This window comes from Apteryx mantelli, chromosome 4, assembly GCF_036417845.1.
Source record: "Apteryx mantelli isolate bAptMan1 chromosome 4, bAptMan1.hap1, whole genome shotgun sequence".
NCBI lineage: Eukaryota > Metazoa > Chordata > Aves > Apterygiformes > Apterygidae > Apteryx > Apteryx mantelli.
This window is the reverse complement of record NC_089981.1, coordinates 27,098,752-27,125,352: the sequence shown is the minus strand read 5'-3', so window position 1 is coordinate 27,125,352 and position 26,601 is coordinate 27,098,752. Positions and strand designations below refer to the sequence as shown.

The 26,601-nt window shown below is 36.8% G+C and overlaps 1 protein-coding gene across 14 annotated transcripts in view; it reads right to left on the bottom strand.

Moving 5' to 3' along the window:
- The window catches only part of SOX6 (SRY-box transcription factor 6), a 381,215-nt gene that overhangs the window by 34,819 nt on the left and 319,795 nt on the right, over positions 1–26,601 (bottom strand). For 12 of the 14 annotated variants that reach the window (XM_067296074.1, XM_067296075.1, XM_067296072.1 and 9 more), the window contains 2 exons: positions 25,245–25,435; positions 20,945–21,004 (listed from right to left, as the gene is read on the bottom strand). In XM_067296074.1, coding sequence (XP_067152175.1) covers positions 20,945–21,004; positions 25,245–25,435 — 251 coding nt within the window. The remainder of the gene's footprint in view (positions 1–20,944; positions 21,005–25,244; positions 25,436–26,601) is intronic. The other 2 variants (XM_067296079.1, XM_067296081.1) reach the window with 1 other exon arrangement.

The following is a 26,601-nucleotide window of genomic DNA, read 5'->3' as shown; positions in this document are numbered from 1 at the left end:
AGGGAACCTCTATCTAAAGAGAGTAAAAGAAAAAAAGAAAAAGAATAAAAGAAAAAGAGTGCATACTCCTAGAAAAACACAAAGCTTTTCAGAGCTGAACACCTCCATGGAAAAGCTGGAACTGGAAAGTGGAAACTAAAGTGTATTTTATGTGCTAACCCAGTTCTTCAATCAACTTCTGGACAAGGGCACTACAATTGACAGTGTAATACTGTCTCACAATAGTAGTCTCTGTAGTACTGTGTATCAGTAGCTAAGTGTTCAATGGTTATCATTAATTTAGCGTTCTCATTTGAAGGAACATAACACGTTTTCCCTCTTGCCTTGTTGTTACCTCTTCAGACTAAACTTGGCGTTATGTTGTACTTGTGAATGAATGAAACCTTGTTGTTCATTACTATGAAACAATATTAAGTGTCATGTCAGCTTGAATTTACAGACATGAAATACCAGCTTTCAGCTCTATGAACAGTTTCTCCATGTTATACTTAATGCATTATGCAGAAGAAGAGTGCTGATTGCTGTTCAGCCTATTGTTCAATGACCTAGCTCTGTGCTGAGCATGTTAGACATAGGAAGAAAAGATTATGAGTTTTTCTCCTGCAAGATGCTTAGAAACTTGGAAATGTTCTTAAGGACCAAATATACTTCATGGCCTTGGCTCCTCATCTGTTCCACCTCAAAACAGTTTTGCTTCCTAATCTGATTACTTCTAGATTATCATTATATTTCAGTGATAAAAACCCATAAGCCAAATCATTCAGGAATTCTTTTGATTCCACCAACCATGGATTTTTTTTTTTTTTTAATCTGAAGAGGAAGAAAAGGAAGCACAAAACTGGATTTGCTACAACATGCAGCTTAGGCATTTCAGGTACTAACTGCATTTCTAAAAGTTTCTCAGAATCTTCTAGTCATCTAACAAAATAATTCTGCATTTTATATTTGGTTAACTTCATAATTTTTTTTCTTCTTTGAAATTCGTGGTTGTTGAAGGAGCTTAAACATACACAGAAATTCATGTGAAAAGAAAGAGTTACAAATGAAATGTGACTGCAGAAAGGCACAGTAAAACTAGAGGCCTAATATCGTACTGAAAGCTGTTGTGCAATGTAACAACACACCTGAATCATCAGGACAGGATCTGTTCTACTGGCAGACAGAATATAAAATAAGTTTGTCAAGGATTCTGCGTTCCACCGCAAAGGACTGATTTGCAGGTGAGATAAAAACAAAGATCAGTACTAAGAAAACAGCTTTTGGCATATATATTGTCTCTTCCAAAATATTTGCACTAAAAGCTTTTTCTTAAGGATGTTAACACAGCACCTGCAATATTCTTGGAAGAACAGACTTTAAGTGTGTTTTAGAAAGAGACATACCTTTCTGCTATAAAAATCAACAGACCCTGCTACGTATCAATATGCACATTTGAAATATCTTTCTAGTCATTCATTCTCTTTGATTTTACCAGAAAATATTCTGTTAAAAAAGAAGAAAAAAAGAAAGTTTCTCAAAGAATATCAATATTTTGACATGGAAGGAGAAAAGAGAAAATTACATGATAAGGTTCAGGAACAGTAAAGTGAAAGCACTTATACCATAAAAATACCTGCTCTTGCCAAACAAAGGAAATGTACTTATGGTTATTTAATAACCTCCTCCTCCTAATTCATAAAAAACTATAACAAAGCTAACTATATTTAAATCTATGAAATGCCTTTTAAAGTCATTTCTTTGCTTCCTTCTTTACTGAAAATAATCTTCATACTGATTGTAAAAAATTCAATATTTGTATAGGGATTAGACAAATTCAAAAGAAATGTAAAAAATGTTCCTCAATGCTAAGAATGTTTTTTTCTAGTAGATGTCTTTAAAATTCAACAAAATATAGAAAATTCATATGTAATTTATTATTAGAGAGGAAACTTGTCCCACTAGGCTCTAATCCTTATTTTTTTTATAGGATTTGTCTTTGCTCCCCTGCCTCACTTCATCCTAAAGTGATTAGTTGTTCAAACTAATAATCCCTTAATATTATGCCTTTTCCCTAGTATGAACAAGGGCTGAAAGGAAGATTGATTCTGTGTATAGTATTCCCATACGAACAAACAAAAACACATACACTTTCATTAAAAGTAAATGCCTGTACATAGATACACTAACAAATATGCTGCCTACACATGCATTATATTTGCACACATGTACATAGACTGCTGGTTATATTCCACCTCCCGAACCGGCAGTCATAGAAACGTGGACTGTTAAACACTTTCTCAGACCTGTTTTGGTGAGTTTGCAATTAAGTACACCTCTATGGACACTGCAGGTGTTTTGCTTCCTATGAAAAAGTAAATTGGATCCCTATTTTGAACTGTTTTTCACACTGGCTCAGAAGCTTACACTGTACAAAGTTTTCCCATTTAAATTTCAGGAAAAGGGTTTAGGACATGACACTGACAACCTTCTTTCAATGCACCAACGCAGTCAATGAGAGTTTGCACTTGAAATCAGAAGGCTCTCCCCAGCACAATTCAGATCCTTTGTGCCTCTGTATATGTTAAAAATACAATATTATTTCTTTAAAATTAGAAGAAGAAAAAAATTCTTGTTTACAGCCAAATATTAATTTTCCATTCTGTGAAATGATTAGGCACTTATTTATGTGTTGTCAGTCACAAACATGCAGAAAACGTAAAAGTTATTGAAAAAATTAAAGTCTGCTCCACTGTCTTGTAGGACTGTTGGTTCTCTAAGTGCTTTGAAATTATGATGTATGAGGTAGATGTTGCATATTAAATAAAGATATTTAAATTATAAAGCCCCCGTTAGTGAGAGCTGATGAATGTTAAATGTTACGAGCCACAAGGCTGTGGCATCCATCATATTCACATACTATCACAGGCAATGATGGAGCAGCCCCAGTGATGACAGATAGACTGCCAGATAGTTATCCCTTATTTGCAGAGTCGCCAAGCAAGCCGATCAACCCCCGGGCTTTTTTTTTTTGTAATTAAATCAGCAACTTTTTCTTCGTGTTCTTGCCGAAAGTATCAATTTTTTCTTCATGTGTAGTAGGTAGAAGAACGGTTTAGTAAGGTGAGGAGAAAAGGAAAAGGAAGCAGTAGCCCTTTCCCCTGAAAAAGCTGCAAACTTCAAATGACTAGAAACAAATATAAAATTGTGATCTTGTGAGAGAACAGCAATGAAACAGTAAGCACACAATAATGGCTTTTCTCTGCACTTAGATAAAAGCTGAATTTTTGATGTGCACAGTATATTTTCATAAAATTTTATATACTATGTTTTATACACTTATTGGCTATTCCATAATAATGTGTGTGCTAACAGTAAAATTGCTCTTAAATTTATGTGTGTTATTTATATGTTCCCACGTAACAATGCTTTTTGTTGTAAAAAATATTCTGTTTATTAATGTAACTTTACAACCACTGCATCCAAGATCCGTGGTAAATTAATGACATTTTTATTATTTTATAGTGTCATTAAATTTTTACTGATCACTCCATCAAACAGAAGCAATAAAGGCCATAATGCAAACTGGGACACTTAGATCAGGGGAGCAGGAAGGCATTCCATATAGTCTGAAGTAAACGGCTTGCTATAAATGATATTTATACCATCTTTAAGGATGTTAGAATACTTGGACAAGTTTGGCAAAACTGTTTCTGTAGTACAGTGGATTGTGTACTTAAATAACAGTTTACTTGCCAGCAGGACAAGTTTTTTTCAAACCATATGCGAGAAGATGACTGATTGCATCCATCTCTTGAAAAATAATATATGAAATGTAATAATACACTGGGCACCCCTCCCTTCTGGATTACCAAGACTGATCCGACTATACCCATGCCTCAAATTATTTCAACATGCTTGCTTTTTCCACATCTGAAATGTATGCTTAGACTGAAATGGAAAATGGCATGCACGCTGATCGTTGTGTGAAAGATTAAAAAATATATATATATATATATATATATATAGCAAACAAATACATTTTATTTAAGTAGACATGTTTGGACAATGATGTAATACCCTTTATTTTAATAGTCTAGCTTGGAAGCAGTTACCAACATCCATTTAAAGAGTCAGTTTCTAGAAACTGAGTTAATATGGGTCGTTCACAGAAGCCGCAGAGCATATGCCTGAAGGGATATTATTTCTTTTGAGGACAGTACTTCAGTTAGAATGACTACAGATAATTATCACGTATTGTCTTTATGTATCAAATATATTTCAATGGAGTTATTCCCTAATGAATGTTCCAGTGGCTTATTTGTAAATGTGACCTATTCCATTTACCTACCGTGGACAGGAAACAACAAGCGAAAAATTTTCTATCTTTAAAACATCAAAAGGACGTTTTAAGCAAAACGCAAAGAAAAATATTCACAATTTGAATGAGGAACCATAAGACCTCTTTTTATCCTTGAAAGTCAAGATACAAATGTCCCAAACTTTTCACCTTCTTCTTTCTATTTTTTAACAGCCAGGACCGAAAAGTTAAATTACCCTCTGCTTAGAATCTTTTGCAACATCTTGGCACGGCAGGGATAATTACAAATTGACTTTCAGCCTTATCTTTGGATATTTTAGTTATTATGGGTGGGAAGTTTAAACATTAACCTTATTACAACAATGTCAATCATCCTCCTGGTGTGCAGGCATGCAACTGCTGGAATTCTTTGGATGGCGAAGTAGATAAACACAATAGTCGCATTATTGTTACAACTAAAAGAAAAGCAGCCTCACAGAAAGGCTTTTCGTTTTGCAAAGCTTCATGGTGAATATCTAAAACTTGTTTTCAACATCAGAGCAGTAGGAATTGCTCCAAGAAACCTGAGAAATTAAATTAGCAAAGTAGGTAAACTTATTGTAGAAATGCTGATATTTTAAGATATTACAAGATATAAAACATATCTTTTCCAACCACTGATTTTCAGATTGGATGAATGAATGACATGCCAATTTCTGTGATGTTGATGCATCCCGACCTTATTTTATTTTTTATGTAGGTGAAATACCTAAATCCAATAATTTCACCAATGTCAGAGTATAATCTCAAGAAGCAGATGAAGAGGGACAATTCAGTGAATTATCACCCCAACCTACTGCCGTTTTCTGTTTTTGAAGGCCCCTATATTGTTCATAAAACGCTCCACTACTACCTTTGCCTGAGAACATACAGAATAGAATAGCATCCCTGCTGCACACTATAGATTTGTATTAAATAACAGTGCCCCAGAGCAAACAGCCTGCTTGAAAAGACGGGGAGAGAGAGAAGCCATCAGGTCCCCTTTTAAATATATTGTTCTGTCTTCTAGCAAAACTGAAAAGCAAGAGATTAAAAACAGTTATGAGGAAATTTACCCTAACATTACTTTGCTTGACTGGCAAGCCTCAGCTGGCTTCCATGTGACAGCATGACATGCGCAGGACCATCACAAGCAGAGAATATTCTGAAGTTGTTGACTACCGGTGTTTCATAGGCATTGTCAGGATATGGGGCTTTCTTCTTTAAGACCTAGACTCAGAAGTCAAACATGACAATCTCAATTTCACTAAAATTTAAAGTGTCTAGAAAAAAGTCTGAAAACAGGGGCACTAAATGCTAAAAACTCATCAGATAGACAAATGCAAACATAGACTGCCTACTTTTAAATACCTTTTTTTAGCTAATTATTTTGGAAACCTGAGTTCTGAGGCTCAGATGACTGTGAGCCCCTGGTTCAAGCGAAGAATAGCCATCCTGAGCTCTGAACACAAATAAGAAGAATTTAAACGAATCCCCTGATTACTGGTAGCATTCAGCACGTACTAATACATTAACAGACTTCAGTACATTGAAGATTGCCTTAAAAAATAGTAGTGTATGGATTTAAAACATATTTTTGGAGACAAAAAGAACAGATAGCAAATCTTTCCACCTAAGTAGCATCTTATGCCCTCCTACACAAAAACTATGCACATACCCTTAACTATTGCCTCGCTTGCAGGCTCCCCTAAGCTATGGATCTGCCCTGGTTAGATTACTTTCAACAGGATTACTGCACTTACTGAGCCCCCTTAACCAAATGCTTTATGTCTTTGCTCATATGGTTTTAATATGGTTTTAACCAATTGCAAGGTTATTTATAAGTTTGCAACTCCCCAGTAGTTAGAGTTATGAAGCGTTCAGACTTAAGCATATCCAGTTGTGTGGTAACCCAACTACTGCTTTCATGCGGTTTCCAACTTTTTATTCATGCACAAAGGCATGATGCATGGCAGTATCTGAGAACTTTCGGATTAACTCTTTGTTTCAGCAGCAAATTCATACAGCAGTCTAACAGTAAAATTACACATTGACCAAAATGTAAAGATTTTTTGTTAAAAAAAAAAAAGGCAAACTGTGGAATTCTACCTTAGACTGATGATAAGTCACTAGTCCTTGAAAAAAACAAAAGGACAATCAATTAAATTAACAACTGGTAAATGAAAAGCAAACAAAAGGAGCTACTATTTTAAACTCTGCATAATAAGGCTGCAGAATTCACTAGAGGTCAGAAAGAGTCCAAAGCCTGGGCTGTCACTTGTTTTTAAAGAGCTGGATAATTTTATGACTGTTAATAACATTTGTAGTAACACATGCTAAGATAATCAAATCTCATGTTCCAGGGTGTAAGCTGCTCTACCGTTGGGGTCAAAGAGAAATTCCCTCTTTCTCTCTGCTGCTCCCTTCCCTCCTGACCAACATCCACAGATGATTAACTGGGAGCCTTCTAGGGAGAGAAGTTAATTTTCTTTTATAACATCAGGTATTGCTCACTAGATTTAAGGGAGAACCGGTAAATGATATAGACCAAATCTATGTACCTTGTAACTATAAAGAATCTGAATGCAACCCTTTAAAAAACACATTTTCTTTTAACTACACACACATATGTGCATTTTTGAGAGACACACAAAACTAGACACAAATGATAACTGGCATACACTTCTGCTAGGAAATAGCAAGATTGCTTTTTCTGTGCCTTAAGCTGACTGGGCAAGCAAAGCAGTTGTTTCTCTCGGACCTTCTGAACAGCCATTCAAACTTCCCTTCACTTACAAGGTAAATTCATAGGGACACGGCAAAACCAAGCTGGTTTTCTGTAATAGACTAGACACTAAAGAGGAATAATAATAGACATTTTGCTACAGTTCAGTTGAATTTAGCAGATGTTTGGACCTTGTCAGTGAAGGCCTCACTTTCTCCAAGTATTTGAATAAAACGCATAAATGGAAATGACATAAAAGTACACAGAAGTTCCTTTCCAAAATGTAAACTTAATGCCATGATTCTGTACACACATCTGTGCATATTTCCCCAAACTTTTCTGTTTGTGACTGAATTCCATTAAAAGTATTGTCATTCATTAGAATCACGACAGAATTTAAGAGATCAGAGATCTGGTTACTATCCTCAAATCTGTGAATCTCCTTTTCTCTTAATCTTCTAGTAAAATATTCCAGGCTGGAAACACAACTTCAGCAAGAAGCCACAGCAATATAACAACCAGCTAAAGTATTCTAGGTTCAGCACAGCACAACAATTTTTTTGGAGTGGGAAAAAAAATAGGGAAGAAAAAAAGTCACCAATTTCCATTTCATTGTGGTGTTCTGCAAACCTCAACAGCACAAAGCAAATTCAGCTGCCCTCCACACAAGTTTGGGAAAAGAGAGATTTGCAAGAAGTCAGAACACACACACACACACGCCACTGGTCAAGCTTCTTAAGAACCAAGCTGATGTTCTTTTGCAAACAATAGAGTATACAAGTGCATGCAAACAGACACACGTAGATATGTTGGATTTCAAACTTACAAAAGCTAAGAGACTCACAGCTGATGTTCTCACAGATACTTTAATTCTGTCATTTCAAGCATGCTTTATGATAGGCACGCATCAGATTTTGTGACATAATGAAACAATACTGAAAAAACTATGATAAAAATGGACTACATGAGGCAATAATCAGTCAGCATACTGCAATAAGTACACTTTTCCTACTCTAGATGTGGGTAATAGTTATAAGGGTTTAAAAACAACTATTTCGACTATTTCAAAAATTTTGAAAATTAAAGAACTAAAGTTTAGGGAAAAATCCGAACCTGAGTTTTGTGTATTTTGCTACAGAAATATTCGAACATGAATACTGTTGTATATTATATGTATAGATTCCAGTACTTCCAGTAGGGTAAATAATGCCAGGGCCTTGGAACTGCTGCTGTCTAACTCAGATATTCTGCAGGGGATACTGGATTTACCTTCCCCTACCGTTTATCTCAGTAAGCAATGCAGGCACCTTGACATGGGTGATCCATCCCATTTTCAGAAGATACCGGCAGCAGCTTAAATTAATGATGCAGAAGACACTTGGGTCTTAAATGTTCGTATTCATATTTAGCATTATAAATGCAATCAAGGCGGTTAACAAAAACTCACCAAATGCTACTATGTTCAAGTATATGCCTTGCCTTGTGCAATGTGTAAATATATAATTGCATACCATGCATATATAGATTAAGTAGGCTTTTTCTGTATTTATCAACCTGATTTTTTTCATTTTGCAGCATTTTAAAGAATGCATTTCTTTTTCAAGAATGCATTTTTTGATTGTTGCTATCACTCTATTTATACTCAGGCATTCTTGTTATGCTCAGAGAGAAAAGAAACGTATCACTAAAGAATAAAGATGGGTGACAATGGAACAATGATAATAACATCATTATGCAGTGTTTTGCCTCTTGTACCCCCATCACTGCCATGTTTTTCTCTGATTATCTCAGCCTCAGGAAAATGTGCTGCTTACCGTTTATGTCAGGAAGGCAAGATTACTGTTTGCATGATTACAATATCAAGCATGATGTACATAATGCCTGTGATGATATAGATGTACCCCTCAACTAGCTCCTGTCTTTAATCTTCATTCATCAGCAAAAAAGCCAGTAAGTTGCAAATCCGTGCTGCCTCATATAGGCCTCAAGCTCGTAAGGTGCTGAGTGCTTTTACTCCATTCCAACAGAGCACACAAGCACATGGATAGATATTACTATGCTCCATGGGAATACTTACATTAAGCATGGACTAATGCACTCTGCTGAATCAGGGCCAAAGTGTTTAGCTCTTCCAGGCTCATATTGAATCTGAGAATAAAAACTGAATAACTTTTTTCCAGGCTAATAAAGATACTTTTTCCTTCTTTTTGGAAGGAAACTCTTTTCTCCCTTTCAAGCAGAAGTCAGGCAAAGGGCACGCTTGCCTTTGAGTCAAGTAGGCTGTTGGCCTTCTTGTGTGAAGAAGTATTCTTGTTTAGGAATAAAACAGTAGAAAACCAAGGACACAGTCCTGTAAGGATTTATGCAAGTGGACACGTTTTTGCATTAAGAATGACCAAGCAGAAGGCAAAGGAACAACTATCAGGCAAGTGAAATGGCTATAGTTACTTAATGGCTATAATTACTTACTCATCTTTCTAATACAATCAGAACTAAGTTGCTTATAAATTATGCTTTTAAAATTTGTACTCAAGGGGAAAATAGCTCAAACTGGATTTATTAACACTATAGATTTATCAAAACAAAAAAGTAAGAAACGGATAAAGGAGGATAGATTCTACATTTGACATGTAAATGCAGGCAAATACGCACTTCCTGGGAACTGGGAGAGATTTATCTCTGAAGGAAGGGGTAACCCTTCCATGAAGAAAGTACAAATCAAAATAATGTAAGAGAGAAGGTATTTTATAAGGGCAACTGAAGGCTATGCATTTTTTTCATGCAGAGTCTAGGAAACCTTACACCTGAAACCATCTTAAATGCAAAATGAATACCTACAGGCTGAAAAAATTATGTGGTTTTACTGCTGCAATATACAAAGACAAAACTGCTAGTCATCTATAGCTGATGCTACTGGCAAAAATCCATTCTCTAGCTTTTCATTTAAAGTAGAATGATTTTGTAAATCTTGTTTTGTTTTTAGCATGAAAAGCTTGTTTCAAATTTCCCATATAAGATGTCTCATAAAGTACTCTTCAGCTCAATGCAACAATGACAATTCAGAAAATGCTCTTATATCTTAACAAGCAATCTTGGATGGGAGTTTCAAAAGTAGTGGTTTCACCCACAGAGCATATGAATCAGTTATGTCCCCCTTAAGACCTATTTTTACCTTGTTTTCAGCATAAGCATAGACTGGGTCCTATGTACATCGCTCCTCATTTAAAAATAATTCTTTCTCCCTTTTCTCCTCTCCTCACCCACTCTAGATGAAGAACTGGAAGAACTGAAAGAGTTCATGTGAGTCACTGAAGGAAAATTCCAACGCCTCATGCCAGTGGAAGATATTTGCTACCATGGGACACAGACAATCTGTGAATAAAAGAGTTTGCTGTCTCATACCTTCCTTACTCCTTTGCATACATGTATATTTTATAGCTGTGTTCGTATTTTCTAGCTATGCCTTGCATGAAAGAGAACATTATTGTCCTGTGGAAGCAATAAAGATTTTGGAGCTTTTTACTGTTATATATGTAGACAATCATAATAGCTACCACGGTGTAAGAGTAGTATCCAAATTAGCTTAGAAAAGAAGTTGGTATCAGTATCTGCAGAGGCAGAGAGAGGGGAAATTATTACCTTCTGGTCACTCAGAAAGTCAATGATTAAGCTGAGAACTGAACCCGGGACTTCTGAACATTAGGCCAGTCCACTGGCTGTTATGCCACACTGCCTCAGCTATAAATCTGTTTGATGGATTTTTCAGTCATGGAACATTAAAGGCTCTGCTGTTGTCTAATGAATATGTTTAAAGAAAACAGTACAAACAAAAGCAAATGTAACACTTAAATTATCTGGGAAGTACAGCTTTGATGTCACACTTGGATAAAGGATTTCCTACTATAGACCTATGTACACTTTTACATACTGAAAAATATTTTAGCCAATACCACGAGCTGGTATGCTGGCATCTATTTACGTCTGAAAAGGGAACATAATCAGTTTTAGTTGGTTAAGTACAATCTGAGCCAACTTTTATATTACGACCAAAAGCTTGGCAGCACAGTACCAGTGGCAAGTAGCAGAAAATTGCTTACAGTGTTATTTGCCAGATTACTTGAACGATTTACATTGGGTTTTCAAGAGAGTTTGGAGTATTAAAAACTTAAGATTTGGATAAGCCTTGGACTGTGGATTTTTGTTCCTAGTTGCAACATGATGCGCAGGAGAGGGTTATGATATAGTATGAACTAACTAAATGAAGCATTTTTTTAATATAAACCACCTGAAACATTTAGGAGCAGTTCAGTTTGAACTGTTAAGATATTCTTTTTAATTGAAGATTTGGAGAGCCAATTGATTTAGATTAAATGCTCAGCCTTACACATCCACTTATTTTAAGATTCATGTTGACATTGTACTAAATACAGCCATACAGTTTGTATTCCAGATAAATTGATCTGACTACAAGTCTCACTCTTTAGTTTGATTCTTACTCCAAGATAAATCAATATTTAATATCCCCTGCAACAGCCCCAGCAGATAATTTTAAACCTTTTCTCCATTCCATTAGGTTACCTTTAAAAAATCTTTATATGAGCCTTCACAGATGACTTCTGAAAAACTAGTTTATGAAAAGCTGTCTGAAATTCATTAATTCACATGGAGGATTTTTTTTTTTTTTAATCTTGCTGCATTGTGCTGATTTCTAAATCCATCTCTGTTTAGCTAATTCTCCTGCTCAGCTAATTTGAAGAATAAGTAAGTACTTCCTGTAAACCTGCAACACAGATTTTAAATATAAAGAAAAATACCCTTCTACAGCTAGCTATATGGGACGGAAGTTATGCCAAGGGTGCGGCCTTCCACTGCTGTATGCTGCAAAACCCAACTGCCCGAGAGGCTCCCTGAGTCCTGGCAAGATGGGTGCTCGCCATCGGCAGGCCCCAGCCTCCAGCCAGCGCTGGCGCCGGCACCAGCCCCGCTGCCACGCAGGCCACGAGAGGCAGTGACAAGCAACAGGACCAGTCTGGCTCGGGAGTCACTCGCGTCCCAGCCTCCAGTTTGAGCCTTTATATCCACTGTGTGCTCCCTCTCCCCTCCCCACCTGCCGATCTGGTGGAGCAGCTAAGAAACAGGAAAAACATCTCTTCCCCCTCCCTCAAGCCTCTCCTACGGCTACGGGCCCCAGCGGGATAGGAGCCTTTGATATCAGCAGAATGCAAACAGCAAGGCTCAGGTTTGCCCCTTCTCAGGGTTTAGAAACAGAGACATAAGAGGAATTTCAAATGATTATATATTGGGAGAACTGAAAGGGATGATGCCAAAAGGAAGGAACAGCTATATACTCTGGAACGATCAGGTTGCATATTCACCATTCCCTCTAACTGTAGGATCTTTATATTCCCATCTGTGCTTCTCCCTTGCTCTTATTCCCTATTGCGAGTCATGTCACATTCAAAGCGCGCTTCCACAGACGCTCTCTGCACTGCCAAAGCGCTGTCCCATCCCTCAGCCTCCAAACGGCTCCTTCACAACGCACCCGGCCCACAGCCCTTTGACTGTTTGGATTCTGCTGTTCAGGGGTCATGCTGCAAACTCGGAGAGACATTTCAGCTTAAAGGAAGGGGCGTTGCTTTCAAGGCCATGTCATGTCACTTTTTCAGCAGAGTTGTCCCAAGAGTTATGTTCTTGAGGGCGCAGTGAGCTGCAGCCCAGGGCAGCAAAATGTAGGGGCAGGGGCAGGGAATGGATGCGGAGAACCTCTTTGCACAGGAGGGGCAGCATGTAGAACCTGCTTAGCTCTTACCTTTAAAAATCTATCAAAATCTTCATATTAGGAACTATGCCTGCTTTGGTTTGGTTCAAAGCACAGCCTAAAAGGGTCTGATTCTAAATGAGTTCTTTCATTACCAACAAAATAGAAATATTAAAGAAAAATAATATGACTAATTAACTTATAGTGCAGTTTTCAATTTTATCTCTATTCCTTTGCTACCTGCAATCAATCGAAAACGTGATAAATTGTGTATTTTATTTATGGAAAATGTCCAGCATTCACCTTAGTTGTGAACTCAATTCAAAGGCAGATTTAGAGACAAGAAGAATGCAGTTGTATACAGAACATACCCACTAAACAGCAAAAACATGCGAAAGAATAATATTCACTTTTTACCATATAAGATATTAATGGGAGTTCTACTGTGGAAATTGTGTGCTATTTTATTAATTAATGAAGATCTCACACACAACAGGAACATGCAGAGGTTCTGTTTTAATGAGAAACAACATTTAGAAAAGTCCCCAAAGCACAACAAAGGTAAGCAGCAGGGAAGAGCAGCACTGGGGGCAAAAGGAGAGGAGACCCTAGCTTGCAGTCCACTGCAAGCACTGCAGGAAAATTTCCCCATCTCTTGGGAAAAGAGAATGAGAGAGACTTCTAGTACCTAAACGATAATTTGCATCATATCAGGAGCATTCCTAATATCACAAGCATGGGAATCTCAGAACAGCTGGAGAATGAAAGAGCAATGTGGGTCCTGATTCAGAAAGGCACATGTGCTGAAATCCATCCTCAACACAGCAAATGCTTTACGTTAGGACAGCTTAAAAGGGGTCCTGAAAGGGAAATCTGGGTGCTTTTTCCCCCCTTTCCTGGATTCCATATGTTCTCATAACAAATATTCCCAGGTAGCTACGGAAACATGGTGTGGATTGAGATAAAGGGAAATCACTTGATACACTAACTAAGCAAACAGTACACTTGCTCTCCCTCCCTTTGAGGATAATTCACATATTCAGTACAAGTTTCCCATACTGCAGTTCATTCCATTCGCCTGTCCACAGTGGTGAGTATATACTGAAAAACTACAGATGGCTTTTGCACTGAATGGAATGAAAATCCCACACAGCAGGGCATGCTGATTAGTGCTGAGGAGTGGTAGGTGTCCATATATTGTCATCTACAACTGTGAATATTCAGGAAAATATTCACCTAAGCATTTTTTCTTGAAAACCAAAATTGTACTAAATTTCACTCAGCTCCTTCCTTACAAAGAGAAAGAAAAAGTAAAGCTTGGGAGAAAGAAGTTGGGAGGAACACTTTGCAGGACAATCTCAAAAAAGAGTTTGTAAGTTTTGAGTTATTTTTTGAAAGGAAACAAGTAGCTGACTTACACTTCATTAATAAGATGTTTAACAGCCATCATGTACTGTGACCTGTAGCATGATAACTGGAGAATAAAACACAGGATTTATGTAAAGAATAGCATGCAGGTAATCCCTTGATAAAGGGGAATCCCTTGGGAGGAAGAGTGCAGCCAGCCAACCTAATCTTATTCACAAGCATTCAAAGGGATTGACTGGCATCAGCCAAGGAACACAGTTCTGGCAAGGAGCTGGCAACTGAATATGTTTTGGCAACCCTTGACAAAACAGGAATTTTCACAGCACCTGATGTGTCAGCGACTCACTTTGTGTACCATTCTAATGCACACCCTCCCTGTGATGGCTCCTATTCGCACTGGCATCTGAAACGTAGCAAAGAGTGTTCCCGTGCTTTAGAAATGGAAGGAAACTAGCATGTAAAAATAGGATGCACTAAGCAAGAATCAATCAATCTATCTATCTAAAAAGACAGTTCATGTGAAAAGTAGCCATATAATGAAATTGTCACTTAGCAATTTAACTCTGGGATGCAAAGAAAATGGCAGTGGGATAAGAATGCATCCATCGACTGTTATCTCAAGAAGCTTTTGGCAAGGTAACAGTGAAAGCACGCACACAACCACATGAGCAACACAGGTCTAACATTAAACCACAAGTGTCCACTTCTCTTCCTGGCTGTTTAACAAATTGCTTTAGAATGGGTGGAGGTGAAGAGGAGATCTCTCCAAAGCCTTGTCTCAGTGTTCTCCCTCAGTTAATGAATGTCAGCACGTGGCAGAGAACGGAAATTTGATATGTTTTTCCAGCCTTTCTTATAGAGGCATTTGCAACATGTTAGAGGCCACAGGCATAAAAGTGAAATACTGAGAAATTAATGTTGTCTGTAGATTTTCAGGATGTAAGCTGGGCAATTTCAGCTTGTGGGTTAGGCATACTTTAGGTTTTAAATAGTGTTATAACAACTTACTATGACTTGAGCATGATTTTAGTACAAGTAATCTGATGTTGAAGATCATTTATTATTACCCTGTTACACATTTCCAATTGAGATAGGCCTGTTTACTGAGTTAGCGTTACGTGACTACAGCTGGACAAGCTATGCACAGCAAACAATTTATCCAACAAATCTAGTCTTTCTTATCTTTTCAAACTATCCCTGGAGGATCAGCAATTTCTATACATGTATGAGTAACTCTTAAGTGTTCAGTCTAACTTATGAGTTATGCATGAACTATTCACTTAAATGCTTAATAGTTTGCCACTTGTGGTTTATGCTCTAGTTGGTCACCTAAGACAAATTACATTGTTTTTGATGTCTGACTTATGATAATAGTTAACATTGCCTTAAACTGCCTGGAAAGAGCAACTGGGAATTCCCTCAGCCAGAAGACCTCCTAGGGAGTAGAAAGCCTTTACGTGTAGCTATCAGCTCCAGCACCCATTACCTTCACTGCCATAGAAAAAGAGATGAACCTGCCTCCGGCACAGCATAGGAAGGAAAAAGATGGAAGCGGTGAGACACAGTGTAGCAAGGTCTGCAAGATCCCAAGGTTAAATTGTTGCAGAGGCTCTGTGATCACTGCAAAGATCTGTAATTAACCTCAGCACTGTATCAGGGCTGGACCAGCCCCCTGTTACTGCCTTCCTCATTCGGTCAGCACGGAGTTTGGAGAGGGTGTGGAATCAAAGCCTCCGCTTTTATGAGCAGGGGGTGAGCAATTTGGGCATAAACAGCAAATGTCTGTAATTGTGCACAAATGTCCATGTTCATATGCAAATACACCCATAGAAATAAAATTCCGTTTGCATGAATATTTGTGAAAAGAAAACAAAGGAAGGAATAAGCATGGCCAAATTCCATTAATCAGATTTCAAACAAACATTTGCAAATACCGTTTTGCATTGTTTGCTCAAGTCTTTTCATGAGATGAAAGAAGACAATTTTACCTGCTAATGCTTATTCTTTTGTTTGAAGCAAAACAGTTAAGCCTGCACAGAGTATAAACTCACAAACAGGCAGCTGAGTAAATATCCTACAACAACGAGGAGCGTATTTCAATTTGTCATACCTATTGATGCAGCCTAATGATACCTGAGAAACAGGAGACATTTAATTTTAGAAAGTAATGAAGTATCAGGCAAAGTAATCCCAATTTATCCATGCTGTACTTAATCTATTGCAATTAATGGAGTTATACGGGTAATGCATTTGGTATTGCGCATTTACTTAAAGCAATACACAGAGAGAGCCTGGAAACAAATAGCAGTAACTTTTGTGGATGTTGGTGCCTGTATCTAAGTGTGAAATAACATGCAAATGTAGTTGGTAGTTCTCAGAGCAAGTGAAGAAGTGACATGATAGGATTCTGCAGCTGCCATTCTGACCCACAATTTAAATCAATGAATATATTCCTGTCCCAGGGAATTAATGTTCGAACAGTAATTCTCAACCTATCTTTATTCTTTTGTGGAGAAGCATAATAAAAACATGGAATACATTTCACTGTATGTCTGCAAACTCTCTTGAATAGCTTAGGAAATGGATTGTACATAAGAAGATATAATCATTATGCTGTTACAGTCATCACAAAGACACAATCCTTTATGGCAGAACATCATCCTCTGGGAAATATTATCCTCATTGGTTTGTGCAAATTTTTCAACATTCACCTCCAGGACCCATCTTAATCTAATTCTGCCCCTTTGGGATTTTTTGATGCTCCAAGATTTAAGAGAGAAGACCAAAACAGGACAAAGCTTTTATCCTTTCTACAGGAAATACCCCATGTGAGTGGAAAAGCAGCGTATTCAGCATTTTTTCTTGTGCTGGAAAGGAGACAGAAGAAAGGGGCCAAACACCACTTCTTCTTCTTCTTATTATTATTATTATTATTACTACAATCATCATCATCATTATTATTAATGAAGTTTTAAACCTGCAGCTAGGCAACCCTTCAGCTAGCCCTGAGAATAGAAATCAAAAGAACATAGTTGTCTTCAGCCACCATGCAAACATACTGTTAAGCACAAGTAGTGGCAAAAACTCTATTAGACAATATTCAAATGTAAAACTAGCAATTAACAGCAAAAGAATGTGTGGGTTTCTTTTCCTGAAAACAGTATTTTATTGTCAAAGGCTGTTGCGATTGAATTGGAAGCATAAAAACCTGAAAATTTTACCTAATACAGGAGGTTTCTTCAATATATAAAGTATAATTATATAGTTATTCAAATAATAGTGTTTCACAAAAGTTGCTTATGTTTAGGTGCATTTTCTTACATTTGTACATCACTGCTGAACTGGTCAAACTATTTTTAATGAAGTATGGTCCAATACAGCTTCAGTGAATCAGACTTTCCAAAGTTTGCATTCTTTTCATTTAATTAATTGATTTTGATAATTTAACCAATAGACAAATAATTTAGATTTTATTTTAAAGCAGCATCCATATAATTTGGGGGACTAAGCATTTAACTGCATTTTTACTATACTGGAGCACGAATGCACAAACTACCAACTTTGTTGAGACAATTCTGGAAAGTAAGGCAATTGAGCAAAAGGCTTAAAAGTAAAGGTCCGTACAGCAAATCCTTCCATAGGTGCAAATCTGGAGCCATAGTAGGTTAGTGCCAAAGATAACTTATCTGCAGTTTAGGTCACCTATATATGCCAGGGATTTTGCAGTGTTTCTTTGTGTCTTTTCACTGTCAGTTCCACTGCTTGACTGAACGTGTACTTTTAATGTTTAAATTTCAAATACATCATTTTTTGTCTGCCTGCATACAGCATACAAAAGTAAACCTGAAAAAAATTCCAGTAGGCATATTAGCAGGCATGAGTATAAATATTTAGGTGTAAATAGTAACAGCAATTGAGTAATAGCATGTGATCAATTAAAGACTGAATCACAATGTAATGTACAGACAGGGAAAGTTAACATTTCATGTGCAGCTTTAATATTTCTCGCTCTCGAGCTGGAGGAACAGACTTGACAAGATTTCATACCCACAACCTTTTGCACCTGGTTCCCATTATAAAGCTGGCCTTGATAATGGAGCTATGTTCTTTTAGAGAGGCTAATGGGAGCAATGGCATTTTCCTCTTGTAACTCTTACAATAATCCGAGTACAGTGCTATGGCTGCATTTGGCCCTTCTGTGCATCTGCAGTTACAACTTCCATCACCTTCCTCCCTGAATATACAGTTAGAGATCAAGCAAAATATTTCCATGAAGATAGGTACAATTTCTAAGCCTGATTTTATTTCCTGTGACACCTACAAAAGCTAGTGATACAGTGCAGACCTCAGTGTTATATCGAAAGTCAGATTTTTTTTGTTTATAATAGAAACATTTCTCTTTAAAAGACATGGCTGGAGACTCAGGGATCACTTTTTTTTTCTCCAAGATGCTCTGTTTTGAATTTCATTTAAAATGCATTTTAAAGTTCTAATTGTAAAGATAAATTCACTGCAACACTTCTGCGTGTCTGAGGGATATTAAAATCATTCAGCTATTTGAAGATGCATCTAATTCCCGATCAGGCCTCAGAATAGAAAAATAAAAAGCAAAAAACAAGGCCCATTGTGCCCTATTGTTATCCTATAAACACACTGATTAAGAAAACCAATGCGAGCACATATGACAATGAAATTCATCTAAACACTACAGTCCCTGTTCATCAACACCTTGCGCATCTCAGAAGAACCCAGGGAACTCCCCGGGGTGACGTGCTGCCTAGGAAGTCCAGTCACAACACACAGTACACCCTGCTAAAAAAGTTGCTCAGAATTGTTATGGGTTTTTTCACTTATTGTTATAAAATAGTATTGATTTCATGCCTTATCTCATCATGCAAATTCAAATATTGAAATCAACAGCACAACTAAACAGAATTTCTCGAGCTACAAAGCTATGTATTTGAAGTCCAGCATGTTTTCCAGTTCTAATAAAAGGGGGCAGTATTACATCAGCTGAAATTCTGAATTGCCCAAATAATCGTAAAAAGTGCTGGAGAAGGATACAAAGCTACTGAATTTCACTGAAAATAGACTACTGCTGTATAGACACCCACAAAGCTGCTTGTCTGTCTAGGAGTAAGATTTTCAGAGCTACCTCGGCGGGACTTAGGCTCCTACAGCACAGGTATTTAAGAAAACTTTTATTTGAGTCACTAATCATTTTCTTTCAAAATTATTAAGGAAACATTAATATAAAACGAAGGCACATTTTTCATCTAGCTAGGATAAGCACTAAGCCTAAAAAAGGAAATTGCAAAATACCGCAGTTTCAAAAAAAATTAGAATAAAATATTTTTATATTTAGTTTCTTTTTTTTAACATAAAATTTTTAGAACAAAATTTAATGGCACAGGATTTTCAAACTACTGAGCTTAGATCCAAATCCATATTCATGCACCTAACATAAAAATAATGGATTTCAAAGCATGGACCACTAAATAGGCTTTCAGCAGAAATACTGGGCATTCAACATTATTAAAAATGAGGAAACTTATACTAAAGTGCCCAAATATGGCCTTAGGAAGTTAACTTTAAACACCCAATATAAAAAAATCTTTCCTTATAAGTTACTCACAGCCACAAGCAGATTACTAAATTGGCCAAATTCACCATAAAGCATAAAGGGCATTTGGGATGTAAGAATTAGGAGGACCGCTGGGATTTGGATTTTAAAGTTTTCCCAATTCTGGGCATTTAACCTTGACAAGTCATTTAGCTGTTATAAAACGATGGGCCTGTAAAGGGGGTCTCCCCAGGCAATGTGTGGATACCTTCTCGGTCTCAGAACCTCCCCAGGAAAGACACGCCGGCTGAGCCGAATGCCCTATTCAGGAAAAACAGTTTCTCAGGTGCAGTGTCTCTTTGTGGAAATAAGATTTTCATTAGACAGATGGAATACACACCCACTGAGGTGAATAAATTGCCTATATTCTTGCAAGAAAGTGAGACCACACTAGCAGCTCCTTAACTAAATCAGTGTCGTTCTTTTTCTCTTTATACAGTTCCAGATTCTCTATTACAGAATTTACAAATATATATTTAAACTGAAATTAAATTTAAACTTAAATATCAGCTATCTGGGGAGGGATCTTCTTTAAATTGCAGGTGAGTACAGAATTTCTAAATTTTTTCTCTAATTTTTAAATCGCAGGTGAGAACAAAGACTCTCAAGACAATAGCACAATGAAAGTAACAACTTTGCAAAACTACTCATTTGCTATTGATACTGCTATCCATTTATTTGGCCTGACTGTGAGGTATTTGTCCTTTAATTACAAGTAGAATTAAGAGTTAACCAACAGAAATAACAATTTAATTGAATGTTTACAGTTTCTGTTGTCTGTTTCCCAGTATACTGAAATATAAGTATTGACCTCTTATTTACTAGTTACAACTAACAATTCTTCTACAAGTAACAAAATAAAAAAAAAAGGCTATAGGAAGATTTTCTTAAAAGGTAAGAACAAAAAAGAATGGATCGGTTCTTGCATATCTAAACCACTTATTTATAATGATTTATAAAAATCCATAAGGCCCTTATGACCAATTTATTCATGTTCAAAATTTAAGGATAGTCATGAGTATTTTCACTAAAAGGAGAAAAGGTAATAGAATGTAGGAAAAGTATTTTCTTAACTGTGTTTTTTTTTAACTGAGTTGAGAAATGCCTAATAACAAGAATAGCTGGTGCTTCTCTCAGCGGTTCTTTGAGAAGTACCTGGCACTTGCAGAAGACACTGCATCTCCTCCGGCCTCTGCAGTTGTTCTGTCTACAATACTGAATATATGGGGAGAAAAAAAATGGTAAGAAACTGCTGGCACCATAACCCAGTACTTCTTGCATTTAGAAAAAAGTAACACAATGAGGGAGTCATTGCAGGTCTGCAGGCAGTCAAAAGGAGATTATGCATGACTAGTAACTTTTTCTACATAGACTTCCTGAAGTGTTTTTATCAGGCCAAGTTTGCACGCATGTGCAGTGCCTTCATATAAATGATGAAGCGTAGCAGCTCCGGAGGAGTTGTTACACTCTATTGTGTCAATAATCCACATATTTAAAACAGTCCCTAAATACAGCAGACCATAACACCTCCAAAGGGGTCGTTATGGCTTATCAAGTCAAATCCAAGTGCATAAACATGGATTTGATCAATAGACTGTAACATCTCCAAGGGTAAATAATACATGTTTTTAAGAATGTACACATTTTGCATACAAGCTGTGGTCTAAAGTAGGATAAATGATGTAGATTCAACTTGTAATAATTCTGATTTAGAAATAAGAAAGGAATAAGAGGCTCATTATAAGAGGTGCTAAAGTACCACAATTTCCAGGAAGTAGGTGATGACTCAGGTAGTATCTTTTAGGGTCTAATTCTGTTTCCTACTGCAAATATACAGTTGCCTGAAAATCTGAAAAATGGTGGGAATGGAATATAAATGTAAAAATTTTATATCAAATTCTGTTTCCCTTCCTCTCAATGAATATGCTTCATGGATAAGGAAATTGGGTTGGGGAGGTGTCCTTGAGTCTAGCAGGTCTGTTGGGCATAGTTATTTAGTGGATATATGTTCTGTCCTGACCTCATATATTTTCTTCCGATGAATATTAACACATTTCTGCCTATATTTTTTCTACAAAGATTTTCTGAATTTTTTTTTATCAGTGTTTTCATGCTTTATGCACAAAAAATGATAAGATCTGACCCTTTTAATTACAACATTAGATATCTTATAAATTATATAGTATCTTCAGGTTCATTTAAAGCTTTAAATCAAAGCAACTTTTCAAGGCAATCATCCTAGTCTGAAATACTAAAATAAATGCAAGCGGCTCTAGTAATGCAAATTCTGTTTAAGTACTTTAATGCACTCATTTTTGCTGAAGGTAAACATGGCTTGACTGGAAAAAAGTCGTATCTTCTGAACAAAGCCAATCTTCATATGATTTTGCTTTTGCTCATACCACACAAACTGAGCTCTGTACACTATTTTCTGAATTTTCTGAATTTTCTGAATTCCCTGCCCTTCACCGATGTTTCTCTTTATGCTCCGAAACCACTGACACTGTTTCCTCCTTTCTTTCCTAGGTCTGCCTACACCTGAACAGCACCAGGTACAGTAGAAAAAGCCAGCTCTGCCGTAGCAACTTTATCCCCTGTTTGCACAAACTAAAATAACAGTATAAATGTAGATATTTCTAGAATGATATTGCCTTAAAAGTGTAGCCAATCCTTAATGCTTTATCAAATCTCAAAGTCTGACTGTGCCAGAATCCAGCATGCTTTTGTTTTGCTCCTTCTGATGAGTGAAGCTCTGTGAGCACTTTCAGAGCTTTGTAGATTTTTTTTGAACAGCAGAATATGAACAGAGGCGATTTTTAATTCTGTGTCTCTAGCCAAATACAAAGCATTCAGAGATTTAAGTGACACATTTTCAAAAAGGCCTGAGTTCAGGCTTTGAAGCTATGTACATAATTTTGCAAGCGTAACCATTTGCACAACAAACTATTACCAACTATCTGAACTTGAAGACCAGTAACTGACCAGAACTCAATAGCTTTTTTTAAACCAGCTGCAGGCAATTAATTTGTCATCTTTTTCTGGTGCTGGCTTCTAGCTACTCATTTATACAAGTCTAATTACCTGAAGCCAATTTCTGAAAATTTGGTTCTGAAAACACAGGGTCCTGATTCTTCAAAAGAAGCCAATCCAAAATTGCAACTATGCTATCAAACCTTCACTGGGATTATGACAGAAACTATACACCATCTTCTTGGCCTACAATTATTGCAAAATTATGTTTTTGTTTCTGAAGTGATCTATCATTCCCCCCCTCCATTTTGATCATCCTGCCCATCATTTTAGAGTAAAAAGAATATATCATCAATGTAAAAATTGAAATGGGGGAGAATAAAGGGGAAGAAAAGAGTGCTCTAGAATGCTATTTGTGCAAAGTATGCTTCTGTTTTTACTACATTTTATACTTCCTATAAAATATAAATACATTCCTTTAGTATTCATGACTTTGAATTAATTATTTTATTTTATTTAGAATAGAGAGTGGGGACATGTCATCATTTAAAATGACTAATTTATATGCCAGTCTTTTGTAAACCCTGCCCTTCTTGCATCTACAGAACAAGAATGACAAATTAACAAGCCAAAAGTAAAAACAGAGTATATCCTAAAACTTTTTCCTGCCTTAATGGCTCATTCTGTAAATACAGTAAATAAAACGTGCAGGATTATATAAGGACACTGAAAGATTTAAAAACGTATTTGTTTACTGCTAATTTATTCTTAAGAGTTTAGAAATCACCAGCGCTACCCCGAAAAGTCTCCCCCAAAACGATGGCATTTGAGAATGCTGTTGTTTATACTTTTAAAGGCTTCCCATTGACTCTGCTAAATTTGCAAGTAAAAAGATTTTCTTTTCTCTGACTGCCTAACATACAACCTCACCCTGGAACCTGTAAGTCGATCTCTGTTGTTCCTACATGCAATTGTGTATTGCAATTAACCTGCACAACAAAGAAATTCCAGATCATTCACTGAAATCTTTACTGGCTTTGCTATAAAAGGTGAAAGAGGATATAGAAACTTATTATATCCAATACAAGACGTAAATGTGGTACTGAAAATACTCAGGGAGCAGACTTGATAAGTAAGTGGATGCTGTTTTTATACTTACTTTTCAAAGTCAAATCAAATGTTAAGAATTCCTTTAATAGCTCTTACAGTGTGTTGGATATTTTTAAATGTCAAGTCACTGAAACTCATAAAATACATTTTAAAATAAGCATTATTTTATAAACTCCTCATACTGATCATAAGTGTGACATTTATTTTATTTTTATAACTTGGGCTTTAGTACCCTACCTCTCAGTTAGTTAAGATAAACAGTGACTTTACAATTAGAGTTTTGTCTGAATATGGCCTGCTTGATCAGTTTCCATGTTTTTCATAGTATCCATCTGTATTAAGTGAGTTTTAAATGCTGTCATTTAAACTAGCACTAGCAGAAATACTTCTTCCTTTCTAGTTATATGGAATCTGGAATGTACAATAAGTATCGTGGTATGTAACCGATTTTGTGTCAGTGGTGGAAAATAACATGCATGCTGTATTTTTTGCAGGAAAAGCCACCCCTAGGGAAGGCAACAGAACAGCATTCTTCATCCAAAGGGCTGCCTTATAGCTCAGCCAGTTACATGATTCAGCGTTCACTGGCTCAGACACACACAGAGGGACCTGCTCCCCGAGCAGCTCTCCCAGACCTTGGAAAGGCCACAGAGCAGGACTACATGGATATAGAGAATTCTCCAAGAGAACTCTTTTTCCTCCGTGCAGTCCTTCAGTTTATGTGACAAAAACTGCTCCTCTCCTTCAGTGTATGATCCTGCTATTTTGTAAACTGAATGTTACCTTGCTCAGTCCAATGCTGGCCTTGCTCTCTCCCCACTTTCCCTAATTTACCATTTTATTGTGGGACCCCATCGCCCTTTTACTGTTTGGAAACTACGGCCAAGATTCAACAAAGAACTTCGGTCCCTAATTTCCCATTGAAGCCAACAGCCAAAAGCACTGTTTCGAGCCTAAATACCTTGTTGAATCTGAGTCACAGATTCAAGCACACTCACATATGTTCAATGGTATTGTACTACTCAACCACACTAGTACACAAATAGTGTTTCTGTCATATTTGTCAAGCCAATCATCCTCAAAAGCACCATTCAAAATCTAATGACCACAGACCATGCTAGCTTCACCCAATTACTTTTCCACATGTCATATGCATGTTTAACCATGTGTAGTGCATAGGACTGGTCTTTTGAATGCTGTCATGTAAAGGTAGAGAAGTTTGTGGCACAGCACTCTGAAGTGACAAGCTGTATTTAACGTAAAATCAGAGATGGCTAAAAGCTGTAAAAAAGAAATTTTATATAAAAATAAGAAGCTGTTTGCTGGGAAAAAAAAAAGAATGAATGACAGACAGTGTGGCAATAGGAGACATTACCTTTTCATTCCTGCAGTTGTTTAGACCCATGTTATTCATGGAGGGCAATTTTCCATCAACACCATGCGGCTGCTGCTGCTGCTGCTGCTCCCTTTGGATCTGCTCTCTCATTTTTCGAGCCTCCTGAATGGCTTTCATTACTGTGTCCTGGTCCCCAAATAGGGCAGGTGAGTTAAGACTGGAAAGGATATCTATAAACAGAACACACTTTATTTAGGCAACCATCCATATCAAAATCTAGCTCTCATCCACTTAGAGCTGACTAACTTCTGCAGAAGGAGGAGGAGGAGGAGGAGTGATAATTGTCTTTTTGAAGGCTGAATTAATCTATAGACTTGACTGATTAGCCTGTGCACTGGTTTTGCTATGTTATAAATACAACCACTGAAACCTTGACATAGCCTGATATGTAGCAACAGACCCATGGACTCAAAGTTTAAGGTTAAATATGTTTAACGTAACACTAGTCTGAAGCTTAAGTGGGCAGCCTTTGAAATTTTAAGAGATAAAAAATGAACAAAGAAGGAGAAAGAAATCTTATTTACTTGGCCATGGAAGTACATGTCAATTTTTAGAATTTCTTTATCAAGAGACAACCATCGCTCCATATATTCAGCTTCCAATTTCAGAAAGAGCATCTACAGTTAATAGCAGGGGACAGAGCATGTTATAACCTTAACATGAGTCTAAAGTGAAGAGAAAATATTTATTTATTTTCTATTACGCACGCTGGACAGAAATAGAACCTTTTAAACATAGAGCAAACTCACATGAAACATTTCCCTGGCATCTTAAAATACATCTTAGAGGTAAAGATTAGTACCCCAGATATACTTTTTGATTTTAGACCAAAAGACAACAATTATTCGGTGACTGGTAGTTCCATGTTGCTGTGGGGAACCTTTAACTTGATCCACCTGTACTTTTATGGGAGTTTCCATTATACAGAACATGGATATATCTGTGAATATACATATACCCATATCTATATCATGTATATACCTGCTGGATAGGAACTTTGAGCAATCCTGCCTGATATGCAAATGTCTTTTATAAAAGCTCTAGTGTGATTTGGGAACTTAGTAACACTCCACTAAAAAAATAGCAAACAGGCTAAGACCTGGAATTCTTCTTCAAGATAATTTTCCTACTTGCTTCAATTCTTTTGATTCCACTGCAGTTCAGCTAAGGAATATATAGCAAATCTCAACCACAAAGGACCCTAAATTCTCTTAAAATCAAAAAGTTAGGATTTAGGGCAGCTGATTCTCTAGATGAGAATAGATGTGATCAAGCTGTGATGTTTTCTGTCAGAACTGAAGCACTCCTCATAATAACTTCATGTTAGGGAGCAGCA